The 14052-nt window shown below is 46.2% G+C and overlaps 2 protein-coding genes across 2 annotated transcripts; both read right to left on the reverse strand.

The window, feature by feature from the left end:
• Positions 1-7685: 7685 nt before the first annotated feature.
• On the reverse strand, positions 7686-9373 carry F5Y00DRAFT_133308 (ras-domain-containing protein). The gene is made up of 2 exons (XM_048004240.1): positions 8563-9373; positions 7686-8445 (listed from the first exon to the last, which is right to left on the reverse strand). Exons 1-2 carry the CDS (start codon positions 8665-8667, stop codon positions 7843-7845), a joined length of 708 nt encoding a protein of 235 aa, XP_047869074.1. The 5' UTR covers positions 8668-9373; the 3' UTR covers positions 7686-7842.
• Positions 9374-12655: 3282 nt separating this feature from the next.
• Positions 12656-13686, reverse strand: F5Y00DRAFT_225585 (haloacid dehalogenase). Its single transcript, XM_048006185.1, has one exon. It carries the CDS (start codon positions 13600-13602, stop codon positions 12787-12789), a length of 816 nt encoding a protein of 271 aa, XP_047869075.1. The 5' UTR covers positions 13603-13686; the 3' UTR covers positions 12656-12786.
• Between the last annotated feature and the right edge of the window lie 366 nt (positions 13687-14052).

Below are 14052 nucleotides of genomic sequence, written 5' to 3' on the forward strand. Positions count from 1 at the left end.
TCCCCCCCCCCCCCCCCCCCCCCCCCCCCCCGCCCCCCCCCCCCCCCGCCCCCCCCCCCCCCCGCCCCCCCCCCCCCCCCCCCCCCCCCCCCCCCCCATTCCCCTTTCTTATAATGGAAGCTACGAAATCACGTATGGACCGGTTCTTAGTATCATATATTAATCGTAGCACAGATAGGTACCTTGGGTACTTGTATGTATATACACCCCGTTAGGATTCTAGATGAGATGAGACATCAAGAACAAAGGATACTTTTAGTACCCATGCCCACGAAGGTCGGTAGCCACGATCTCCCACGGGTTAGGCTTGGAGTTTCTTGCGGAACGACGAAGTTATTTTTACGCCATCTACGTTTATCTCGTCATATATACTGAGTATTGCTCCGCGAATAATAATTTCTCCCCTGAGCAATGTTGTTCCTTCGTGGAGGGGGGGGGGGGGGGAGTTACCTACTATTCCACGTCTCCTATTTTGGAATCGAAGAAATTTCCGCTTATTCTCTTGGATAACTAACTAATTTACATGCGAATGAATAGAATCTTAGTCGAGTATTAACAGTACTTCATGTACCGTTAGTCAATATCGTGGGTGTCTTTCGTAAGTTTAAGTGTCCTACGATATGGCTCCTTAAACTGATGGAAATCTTACCTATATACATTCGCACAGCGTATAGACCAGTCACCAATATAGAAACTCTTTTTATAACTGTTCGATTTGAGGACAAGGGGATCTTTTTAGTATGTCTTGTTGCTGCTTATATGTATGCTATAAACTTGTATGATACGTCCTATGATGGTTTGTGCTTTGAAAACGTGAATCGTAAGGGTGAATTTATAATTATGTGTGATACCATGGGAATGATATTATATCTATCGAGAGAGAATGTGGCCTTTCATAATTAATATAAGCTTGCTATTTACACTTATACTTATCCTTCTTGATCAATTAAACGTGGCAGTCTCGCATAATGGGAGCTGTAGACTTCAATGCATTTAGTATTAAACAGATATGTTTATACTTGGCCTTTTCTAGTGTGTCCTGCAGTCACAGTTTAGGATCCACTAGGCATTGAGTTACGGATGTGTCTTCGAGATGTAGCTTTGACGGAGACGAGTTTCTACAAGACTGAATACGTGTATATATAACAGACACACCATATCTGGGAGTCATGACTACCGGAGCTAACATCGCGGAGTTGTATCGATCTTAAGATTCGACGTTATAACAGATTACTATTCTCTTCCGGAAGTATTGCCCAGGTAGGCAATGATACACAAGCTCCGGATTTGTCAAGTGTGAAGGAAGACGAGAAAGGGGTTAAACCCTAGATCTATGTATTGGATGCACTCCGCATTCTAGAAGGAGTAAATGCCTATGGCAAACACGCTTAATGCTTACTCTGCATGAACAACATCATTCTCCCTGCAGGTAAAGGAGTCTCATATCTAGATAGATTTCCAGGGGACGACCACCCACGTAGAGGAATGCAGATTCGACAGCCGTGGGGGAGGTGTGGGAGGCATGCCATATTGCCAGCCACTTATGCAACGTGACGTACGTATATACATCCCATTTATGTAAGGTGAATCTTCCGGGCCTGGAAATGGGCAAAGATGGGGGACGCTCAAAGTGGTTGGCTAAGGAACCTGTTTATAGGGGGTCTATATTTGGAATATGTATCTTTCCCTGCGTTGGGATTAACCGGCTCTTGCCTGCATGCTTGATCCAGATATATCTTGATATAATGAGGGGAAATGGGATCACGACTTCTCCTAGATCCTTAAGATCACCGCTCATGATACGGATCGGGAGACACCAACGTTGGCGGCACGAACACTCTCTAGTTTACAGTACGCAAGACCTACTGCATAAGGTAAAAGCGACCCCCGCGAGAAGACTCGAAAATCCCAAGACACAATCCCACGCCCAGCTAAAGCATAAACATGGCTTGGATTCCCTTACGTTAGGGGGGTAAGTTTCTCATGCAGCGAAAACGCCGACCGTTAGGCCCGAAATTCTACGGTCGAAGAGAGTGAATGTGGCGTTGCCGACTGAACGGATCTGCGCCGCACTGAAAAAAGGGTTTGTAGGCATTTTCTCTTACCAACCGCCACGCGGTGTCCAAGCGCACAAGCTTAAAAGACAAGACAAGAAAAAAATCCCCGAAGGAAGTCGGCGATAATCCCTCGCCGGTAGGAAGGACAAAAAAAAAAGTTTCGACAATTATTCCGCTTATTCGGCGTAAAACAACTCGACCCTATTCGTGGACGGACAGACGGGCAGTATGGACGAATGGGAAAAAAAAAAAAAACCATCGAGGACCTACCTAGGTACCGTAAATGCCGACGTCGAAGCTGCGCTCGCCCGCGCGCACACACGCACGTACCAGCACAGGCTCGCTGTCGGGAAGGATCGCGACCCCTGGGTTGAGTTTTCGCTTGCTCGCACACCGGTCGATAAGTGGGAGACGGGACGGCCCGGCCGAGAAAGGAAGGAGAAACGGCGCACGGATTCAGAGGATGGGAAAAGAAGAAAAAAAAAAAAGGAAACCTTTCCTTACCCTCCTCTAAGAGTTCTCTCTCTGGAATCCCGCGGCAGATGTTGGTTAAACCAGCCAGATACATAGACCATGGGACAACCGTAGCGTTTCTGCAGCGCGACTGAAACGGTAGACGCTGCTGTCCCTTTGTAGACGGCGATGTGCCCTACACCGTAAGCATGTACCACGTGCTAATGTGGTAATGCTCGCCTGCTTAGATACCTGTTATATCTACGTGCTCCCGAGCAGCCAGCCCACTCTCGACATACTATGTACCTACGTCCTCGAGTTGTTTTTTCGGTTCCGATGTACGCTAAGCGTTGTTATGTGCAGATACATAGTGCTCAAGCCAACGTGGGACGTGTGGGGGGAAAGAAAGCAGCCAACGATGTGAAGGATGGGGATGCTACCTAAGTTGCCCTTTGTAACTGCTATGTAGTAGTATGGTCCCACCGCAAGAGATTACGAATATTCGAGAGCTACACTAGGAGGATATTGCCTGTAGGAGCAGGATTAGCGAGGCTAGACCCCTAAACCGCGTCCGTGGCATTGGGAAGATTGAGCTGTGGGGTTGGTATAACCACGCGTTTGGACCGGTCGTCCGGCGTCAAGGGCTTGCCCTGCCGTGGGGACAATGCTTGTCTGGCCGCGAAGGGGGTTTTCAGAGCCGCCTTGTGTATTTGGGCATGGCCGTATATATATATGGGAAAGGGGACATGATGGTGCTCAAACCTGGGCTGAGATCTGGCAGAGATAGAGCTCGATGTTCTCGCATTATATGTCAGCACTAAGTCTGCAAGAAGTACATAGAAAGGGATTTCACGCCATGAAGAATCTTTCATTCGGTGAAGACGGCTAGAGGTCACAGGGGGGGTTCGAACCCTACATCCTCGGGTACGATCCGTATGTGGAAATATTAGGCGCGGGAGTTGAAACACGTGCCGGACAAACTATTGAGTATTGCCCAGAAAGTAATCTGCGGCCATCAACGGGTGCGTGAAGCCTGCTATGGCTCGTAGGTATCCTAACTACCGAGTTGAGGAAAGGCGACAAGACACAAAAACTTGGCAACGAGACTTAACCCAGTGATGAGTGACAGGGCTTATAGAATGGTGTTGAGGTGCTTCCCTAGTGTACGCCGACTAGTCCTAACGGGTATACCTAATGCAAGGTTGATGATGGAAAAGAGACCCTTGACGGTATGGAAAATTTCCTTCTGCTCCTTATTCTATCATTGCTCTCCCCTTCACTTCGCTTGTTTTGCTGTTTTCATTAGAATACCTAGTTAGTGTAGTAAACGCTCGACCTTCCGCTTTGGCTCGGTAACCCCCACAAGGCTACTTACCATTTTAAAAATGTTACGAAGTTGGTAACGCGTAATTTTTTACTTTCCCATCCTTTCGCGGTTCGCTATTAATGAAACGTGGTAAGATTACCCAGCGTAGGGGGGTTACTGCGGACTCTCTCCGGCCTGTTGTCAGACGTAGTATTCAGTATTTAGAGGTATTCAGTGACGTACAAGCTCGTGGGTAAGGGACGAATACCGGGACAGTCGTATGTAGAAATATGAATTGGGTCATGTCTTGTATATAGCGAACAGTCGCGCCGGTTCTGGAGTCCACCGGTAGCGTGTCCCAGAAGAGCGGAACGCAAAATTCTCGGCATCATCCCAACTACCCAGTATGCCCAGTTTAACCCGACGATCCTAGCTCAATGAGTGTTTCCGAACTGACTAAGACTGACAAGGCTTAGGCTGCGTGTTGTGTGCTGTGTATGTATGTATTCCGTGTTTATGTAGACTAGAAGTAGGTACATGCATTGGTGTGATACCTACATTAAGTAAACTTGTTAGGGAGCCTATTAAGGAGTTGAGATGTTGATAGGCTAGCTTCGACCTTCCTCAGGTAAAATGGTAACATGCTTGCCTAGGTCGCCTTAACAGGAGATACTCCCACAGTTATCAGATTCTGGCACCAAGATCGTGTCCGTTATATCAAGGGACACAAGGAACACAAGGAACACAAGAGCACAAGGGACACGGACTGCACGCAAGCCGTGCCACCTCGGGTTGAATTTCCGCGTTCCGGCAGGCAAGTCAGGACCCGAGAAATTGCGGAATACGCAAAGCCCCTTGGATATGAAATGATTACCTTATTCTCACCTACCTGGTAGATCCTCCAGTCCGGGAAGACACCCTTGTACAATCTGCATGGATCGATTGGTTTAGGTGTCGTACTAATATGTAAGTAAGTAAATAAGTAGAAAAAAGAAGCCCGAAGTATGTGGTAAAACGTAATATTACATCTTTTAGTCCCGGCTATCGTTTAACTCTAATAGTGAGTGGTTCATGAGCGAGAGGGAGGGTTAGAAAAGGTAAAACTAATGCCAATTCAATAAAGGTAACCCGAGAATCTCTCCGCCCTCCGCCTCTCTTATGAGTCTTGGCATATTGCTCGGACTTACCTATGCTGAGTATGTACCTGTTAGCCACCTACATAGAGACAGCTTACCTTTGCGGCGCCGCGGAACTATACGAGGTATGTAGTAACTATATATTTTGTATAGGTAAATTTTATCTTTATCCATGGGTATACACGTCCTTGTATGTATATAGAGCGACTCACCTAACATTACATACATACGAGACCATGCGACAAGAAGTTCAAGCGGCCTCTTCTGCGGCCACAGCATATTAATACATACATGCCTGTATGCAAGTACCGGCAGGCAATCATACTTACATATGTACCTACCTTAGGTCCAAGGTGAGCTACGCTGCTACATACCTAAGGTATGTAGGACACACCTACATAGAGCAACGAGTACCGAAGACAGGTCCGCTCGTAAACATGGTATTGGCTACGCTCCCTACCTAATGTACATATCTAACTAAGCTATGTCATAATCCATAGTCTGCATGTAGGTAGCATACCTGGTAGGTATTGTACTACCGATGGGTGCAAGGTGCAAGGTGCAAGGTTAGAGTACACGAGTAAATGGGCAGATGAGCAGCTTACATACCCCAAAGTATATACGTATTACAACAGCTGCCGCGGTAATAGGATCATAGTAATTCGATGATTTTTACGCTGACAGGTCGTACACGCGTTGTACTCGTATAGAAGTACATGCCTAACAGTTATAGTAGTTATACGGTACATGAGAACTAAAAGTAAACATGCCAATACTTCCCTCCTCAGCATCTACCCGTGCCCAGACTCGATGCTGGCGCCGACATATCGGATGCCGTCACGTCACCGTCGAGGATTTACATTCGTGGATAGGTAGGTAAGTACATAGGTATCTTACCTAGCCACGGTTATTATTATATGATTAGTGAGCTTGCGCGGCTAATAAGTATGTAAACACGGCCGAAATATCGCCAGTTACAGATATTATAATACCTACCTACCTAGGTACCTAAGGTAATATGGCTCCAGCCCCAAACTGATAGATAGATAGTATTTGCCGCTTCAGACGCATGTATGTACATACATGCATCCATGCATAGCATAGGTATAGCACATAATGAAGAACGAGTTCGCTCCCCCGTGATACCAAACTACTACCTACACTATGTCTCCCGCGTTAATATAACGTCGCTGCTCGGGCTATGATGATCTCCCGGCAATATCTTGTTTCGCTTCCTAGTTCCTAGTTCCTAGTAGCGGTAGCGGTAGCGCAGCGTCGGTTTAGATGCCGAGTAAGAACAGGGTCGCCTTATTACCGTACCAGAGCCTACTCGAACAAGGTACCTACAATACACCATGTTGGTCTAATACCAACTACAAGGAGTTGGTGCCTAATGACAAAAGGGTTCCCCACAAAGCTTGCGACCTTTATTCAAAAGCCTGGACTGTTTTGAGACCGGGCCTAGACGTTTTTTGATTGGTGACGTGGAACCCGTCCGCACTCGCTACACACATACATACACTACATATGGACATACATAGCTACCTATGTATGTACACTACCTATGTACAGCTATCCATTATTAATGCCAACTATGAACTATTATTCTGTTCCTAGCACTAAAAAGTCCACTCTATTCGCAACCCGCAAACCCAACCACCAAGATTGCATACTTCCTCGCCGGTCCATCAAAACAAATCTTGACAAGCTCCTTCACCTAAGCTCTGCTTGCAAATCCTCGCTAAGGTCACCACCGTTTATTATCTTTATCTTTATTACAAGTGTTTGCTCGTGCATTGCAGGTTAAGGTAGTTGTAGATACCTATGCTTTTTTCTTCTCGCAGTTTTTACTACATATGTAGGTACATAGGCCCCGGGATTAGACTACGGATTATGGGCCGTTTTGGCCTCGAACCCCCCCGGTCCGGTTTCCGCGTAATGCCCTGGCACACGTTAGTAGTTTTCCATGTGTTTCGAAGGATTAGCGACTGGAGTACCTAGGGCGTAGTGGAAATTTTGAATTATTGGGTAGCCTCTTACGACTTATGAAGGGGCTTGGTAATTATAAGGCGGCTGGGATTATCTAGGAGGCGTCAAGGGGTAACGAACGTCTGGAAGGACTCGGGAAATATATTCCTAGCAAGGGCAGTATGGCAGTATGGTACATAATAATAATTCACGAAACGGGTGGTCGACGGTCCACAAATCAGTCATCAAAGCAATCAAGATGTGGTCAAGTGGGTAGATCAATTCTGAGCATGCATAGGCTCTATGATAGATAGGTTCGAGTAACAATGACAGTTTTGGGCTCGAGGTAAAGAAAACCAGGTGACCTGAAACCTCAGCATGGTTATCAGACAGCTGCGCTTTTTTCTTTGTTGCAAGATTTCCAAAACAGAAATCGACAGATGGTGAACACATATCCGACACATATTCGATAACAATATAAACGTCTTCATGGTGTGCCCGAGACGTGACTGACAAAACTCATATTGGCCTGAGGGCAAGGCACGCCCTAAGACTCCGGAACACCAACGTAGCCGTCCACCCAGCTTGCCCACAAAACACATCTTCATCCCTACTCGGGGTAACCAAGATACTTGCGCCCAATAATGCCGCTTTTTTTTCGTACGCCATTCGCCGATTCGATAGCTAGTAGATGTATGGAGTGCAATGTAAGAAGAGGTATATAATAATCCTCCGAAGTATGTTGTATGAACACAGTATGGTCCAAAGTGCGCTGTCGTATGCGTGCATGCTTGATGTTGTCATCATTTCGGGGATCGTATTAGAGCTTGGAGCACGCAACCAAACACTGGAGCAAATTCGTCATCAGAATGCTGGTCGTGAACGCGCGAGAGCGCATGTAATGCTAAGGATATGACGCCATCTATAATATGACGCAGCGTCCGTTTCCACCTCCGGCTCGGCGGCTCCTCCTATACCTATCCCCAGGTTCCCTGTTGGGAGCTTCTCCATTTTGAGGTCGTGGGCGGCCGGTTTGCGGCATCGGCCGAGACGCTTGTTGTCGCTGTCTGCGTAGAATCCTAACGACGTCATAGAAAGCCTTCTCGACGTTAATGCAGTTCTTGGCCGACGCTTCGACGAACTCGCAACCTAATTCCCGCGCTAGAGCATGACCTTCTTGGGTAGAAACTTCTCTTTCCGTTACCCGGTCGCTCTTATTACCAACTAGCATAATCGGTACGGCACTTGGGGGCGTTATTGTAGATATCGGCGAGCCAGGATATGTGGGTGATGCTGAGCATGATTCTTTTACCCGTTGAATCTGGTGATGAAATCTCTTGATTCGGGAAAATGATGACCGAGACGAAATACTATAAACTAATACGAAACCCTCACCATCTCGAATCCACTGGTCTCGTAAAGCTGTGTATTCTTCTTGGCCGGCGGTATCCAATACTTCCAACATACAAGCCTGGCCATCTATGACAACTTGTTTTCGGTACGAGTCTTCAATCGTCGGGTCATACTATATCATAGGAATCGTTAGCAACTGTATTCCAGGTATTGGTCGCGCGCGCAGAGTACAAAGCTAATATGGGAGCAGTCGCGAGCATAATCTACTTTTAGGGGGGCGAAAACTCACAGTTTCGACGAAATGTTGTAGACATAACTGAATTGTCAAAGCTGTTTTACCGACACCACCGTCACCGAGGACCACCAGTTTATAAAGCACCATTTTTCCCGCCATGTTGTTAACTTGGAAGCGGTCGCACAGGACCAAGTAATAATACTCTTTGTTATTTTTTTGGTTTACCAGGTGTGATGGAGAGATGGAGACGGAAGCAAAATAAAATCCTCGAGAGCTGATATATTAGACTCAGCACAGGTATAGTAGGCGAAGTGGCCAAGTTGGTCGGGCCGAAGTAGGTATTCGGCTACGTGTTGAGGTGATTTTATTTTATTAGAGGGAGAGTCGACCCAGATGAGATTGGAGGGAGAGGGGCGAGTTCAATTCGTCGGAGAGAAAGTATGAGGAGTAAGAAGAACTGTATTGATCGCAGCGACGTCCGTACTTTTTAGCTCAAGACAAAAAACGGAGAAGGAGAAGAGGGAAGCAAGGAGCAGGAGACGAGGTAGTGTTCCTTGTAGAGGATTGTGGAGAATTGAGATTTTGAGAGGGCCTGAGCTCTATGTAGAAAATTAAGCGTAGACAGGTAGGGTAGGTAAGGTAAGGTAAGGTACCTCTCTAATGTAGGGTATTGTAGGGTAGCGTATGGTAGTGCATGAGATAGGGAGATTCCAGACTCCGATTATAGTTGAGGGAACCTAGGAACCTAAGGAACCTGTAAGAAAGCTGGGATGGGAGAGGATTGGGCGAGGATTGGTAGTGCTAGGTAGTGCTGGGTTTGTTGCTAGCCGGAGGTGCGGTACAGTACCCGTTGCCGGGATGATTGATTTATTTTTTTATTTTTTATTTTTATTTTTTTTGAATTGGCGAAGCGGAGGTGGAGAGCGACCCAAAGCCAATGTTTCCCTGGCGTAGACCCTGGGGACTTTTTAATGGCTATCCTGGAGTCCTTGGTCAAAACAGCCGACCAATGAATAGCTACTATGTACTCCCGGTGTAATAGCACAGGTGGCGCTGGGAGATGGGAGAAGAGCAGAGACCACTACTATGGGACCTGGGAATTAACTTGTTAGTTAACCTGGGACCTAAGGACCGAACTTAGGGACCAAACCTAGACAAGCTTGCCAAGGGGCGAGGGGGGTAGCTCTTGTGGAGTTGACGATAAAATACACTACAGCTCGGTCGTTATATAAAGCCGTGCTTCGCAAGTCTTATTACTTTTAACCCCTTAAACTATTATTAAAACCGTTGTTGTTCGACCGATTTGTCTGTCGCTTGTTTGTCGCTATGTTACCTTGTTGACGCCGCGACGCCTCTCTGGGCTGAGCCGAGTTCCACTCAGGAACCGAATTGTAACTGAATTGTAACTGAATTGTATCGTACCCAACGTATCCAACGTGTATGTAAAAGCAAGGATCAAATCAGTAACCATTAACCTTGTCGATTTCTGTCTGAACTAATGTGGAACCACGTTGACGAGATTGAAATGATATTGAAATGCTGTCCAAAGGTAATAAGGTTGAGCATGCAAGGTTGTATTTATTCTATAATATTAAGGTACTTAATGCTAGGTTAGGTGGTTGATCATATATGATAGTTGCATTTAGACGTGGTAAAAAAAGAGAGCGGAATCATGTGCCCTTTTTAAGAGGGATGGGAAAAGAAAAAGGAAGAAGGAAGGGAAAAAATACTTTTGGTGCGGGCGTGGATGCGATGCGAATACTTTTAACGCTTCAAAACCAGAAGCGACGAGACGGTAAACTGATCCGCATTTACAGAGAGGTTTTTTTTTACTTCCTTCTCTCTGTAAAGGTACATGCATTGGAACTTAACCTTAGGTAGGTGTACATACATACGTCAAGTACCCGGATTACCTATGCGAGGTAAGTACTTAATTTAGGTACTTACCTTTAGGTATACTTTTAGGTATATCTTCAAGTATTACATATAACGTCTTGGACTAATACGACTGGACTAATACAAACCGCAACCGTAAATATCTCGACCTCATACATCTCTCTCCCGTCAATTACCACGCAATACAACTTAATCTGAAGTCATAAGTCATAGAGTGTCATAACAAACCCCGAAAGTGATGCAATCAAGCAGAACTATCAGCACGTGCCTGTCTTTACTTTTAAGTAATTTTATTTTCCTGTTTCTTCGTATTCTTCCGATTGCTTACCTTGGGTATATACTTACTCTTCTATATACCATCATCGAACTCTGCGCGATAAATCATCCTTGATTTCTTACCGAAAGGATGCATTGATTTTTCGGTGTGTCTAAGAACAAATGGTTTTTTTTTTTTTTTTTTTTTTCAACTTGGCGGCTCTTAAAACAACTGAGGCTCAACAACCAATGTGCGTACAAAAGCACAGTCTCAAACACCGAACTCTGAGCTCGAAGAGAGCTGCTGCGTCCGGTTTTCGCTGCGTCTAAAGGTGGAAATGCACTGGTATACCTTGCAATTATCGTTGCTACTATGACCGCAAGTATATCGGCGTCTCTCTCTCCCTGTAATCTGTCTCGAGGTCGCTAGGTTCCCAGGTTCACAGGTCCGGAGATACTGTCCAATACGGAATGAAAAAGTCTTTGACGGTTCTCTCGTATGACACTAGAGTTGTTCCAAGAGTAGGCATCAAAAGATAAGACAGCAGCTTATACGGCACTCGCCGAACTCGAAGACAAATGCCAGATGCATATCCTATCCATATCCCTATTCCCAACAAGTGATGCAGGTCAATCACCAAGCACTGTAGCTTTAAACAACAATTTAAACGACTGGGTTAGGTATAACTTCCAAGTCAAGTCAAGTCAAATCAAGACACAGTTCACATTTCCACAGGTCGACGATGAATCCCTCCGTCAGACTCTTTCATTCCGCAGCAATGTTACCATACCTACAGGCCATCAATAGAAACAACGAATAAGCATCGTCGCGTATCTCCTGGCACGCACTTCGGTTAGGAAGTTTTTACCCTTTTGATCGTCCACAGTCATCTTCGTCACCTTTACCATTGGTCAGCCTAGGAGAGGTGAAAGTCTACCATATACGCGGCGTATGCGTGCGGCGTAGGTAATTCACATGGAGGTATTCCATCTTAACCGTCACGCTCGCTGATCTCCAGTCACTTTCCCAATCACCGTTTTGATTACGTTTCACAGGCGCAAGGACTTTTCTCGTCTTGGCAGGACCTGGACCCCTCAAAAATTGGTGTGGAGGGGCGCGCGCCGTGGTCCATATGTTAATATGTTATGCGTACAGAATGCGTACAGAACTTAGCGGCGCTTAACTTGCGATACCGCATATGCGCAAATTCGCCTGTCGCGAATGAGTAAAGTCGTACAGATGAAGCAAGCCTCTTATGGTATAACTCTGGTATATGGCTTGTGCAGAGTTGCTATGGAACTGGTCCCCGCCTATGCCCGTGCTACTCACATCTAAACCTACTTTAGACGTTGGCCGATGTGACGAGATGCAGGGCAGCAAACTATCCCGTCTCCGATTTCTCCTTTGGGAGGGACGTCTCTATTTGGTTCTCTTAGACCTTCAGAGTTTCCCGAAGTTTAATAACTAGAAAACTACTTATTATCCCCTATAGAGATGTTTCCATTCCCAGTCCCCGGAGATTATCATCCTTAATATTCGACCTTAATATTCGACCACGGGTGGAGCGTATGAGGGTCCAGGTCTTCAAAAGGCAAAAACGGCAACAAATCTAAAGATCTATCGTTGCACCGTTTAAGTTACAGTCACTTTTAAGACCGACCATATAAGCCGAGATGTTCGACTTCGCATAGACAGTAAAATAGCCCATACGTGACGGCTCACGATCCGTCTGCTATATAGGTTCCATTATGATAAGCTATGCAAATATTAATATAGGCATCACTAAAACACCTTGTTCAAGAATCAATGTTACCATGTGCTCGACGCAATTTGCAGACTAAATTACCTACTCCCTACCCAAGTAAGTATCCTCCCCTAAGCATCGCGAAACGTTTTAAGTATGCCGCACTACCGCTACCTTCAGGCTTCTTACCTCTTGCGACTGCGATTAAATTGACAGCCTAGAAGCTATCCGGGCACCCGGGTTCGGAACCTCGTAAGCCCTCGAATGAGATTAGTTAGGTTACTAGTCATCCTCACTTGACCGTAAAGAAGAAATAGCTAGAATGATAAATCCCTGGTTTCATATTCGATCAACTAAGTATATACGTGGGTTTACGCACATTCTACTCGGATATACCGAGTCTCCTTGCTACTTCGAGAAAGCCATCTTCGCCTTGGGCAACCCATATATCAACCCATTCCCGAGCTTCCTTGTAGCGGTCTTCTTCGACGCCCCAAGCTTCTTCCCTAGGCCGCTCCACGTAGATCGTTCTAAGACCATTCGACCGTGCTGCTGCAAGGTCCCCCAGATGAGCCGCAACCATAGCCACTTCCTCGGGCCGGAACCCAAGAGCATTAGCTGCACCCAAATATGTGCTCGGGTGCGGCTTATAAGCGCCAAAGTCGGCAGTTGATATTATTCTCCGGAAACCTAGGCGCCCGTACTCGTTGAGATCCTTGAGAATGGATTGGTTGCCATTGGACAGCGTCGATGTGACGAATCGGGTTCCTAGTCGTTGGATGCCTGCCGCGGAGTCATCCCACGGTTTGAGATTGTGCCAGATCTGATTTATGGATCGCACCTCGTCGTCTGCGTAGATGCCGGACAGTCCCCATTTGTCTAGCAGTTCCCGCAGAGCGTCGTAGAAGTGAGTATCAATATCCTTCCACTCCGACTTGCCAGGCACGAATTCCCGTGTAAATACGTAGTAGGTCGTCCTCCATTCCTGTGTAAACGTGGCCCAATCGTCGTCAGTCATCGCTTTTAGGCGAGCCTGCGATGATTCGGGCAACGTGCCGAAGGTCGGAGACGTCGTCTTCTCCCGGGCACGCTTCACGAGTTCCTGGTGGACACTCGAGCGATAGTCCACAACCGTGCCAAAAACATCAAAGGTCAAGGCCTTGACATTCCGAAGCGCTTCGGGTATAGAAGTTGCCATTTTAGCCAGTTTCTATATGTCAGGTAGAATAAGAGTACTACCTACTCAATTACTATCTGTATTGAACTACCTACGACATGTGCTGATGAGCAAAGATTATCTAGTCGATGAAGTGATCCGGCCATCGGAAGGGTGGGGTAGCTGTACGCCTTTCTTGTAACCGAAAGCGAACGAAGCATATGCCGAGCTCCTCCTTACAAACCACATCCAGTCTCGATCTTCATGTTTCCCAACATGCAGTAAGTTTGAGTTGGCATATCACCAACATCGGCTTTTGAACCGCAACTTACATTTATTCATCTAACTGCGGTATTATGACGTCCTCTTGGATGAACACTTCACTCGTTGATGTGGTGTTTTATATATTATTCTCTAATACCTACTGTGGACGAATTAAAATATTTTTCTAATATTATGTTGCAGTGCTGTAGTATTGTCGTTACTTAGGGT

Source organism: Daldinia vernicosa, assembly GCF_022497035.1.
Source record: "Daldinia vernicosa strain CBS 139.73 unplaced genomic scaffold F5Y00scaffold_4, whole genome shotgun sequence".
In the NCBI taxonomy this organism is placed as follows: domain Eukaryota; kingdom Fungi; phylum Ascomycota; class Sordariomycetes; order Xylariales; family Hypoxylaceae; genus Daldinia; species Daldinia vernicosa.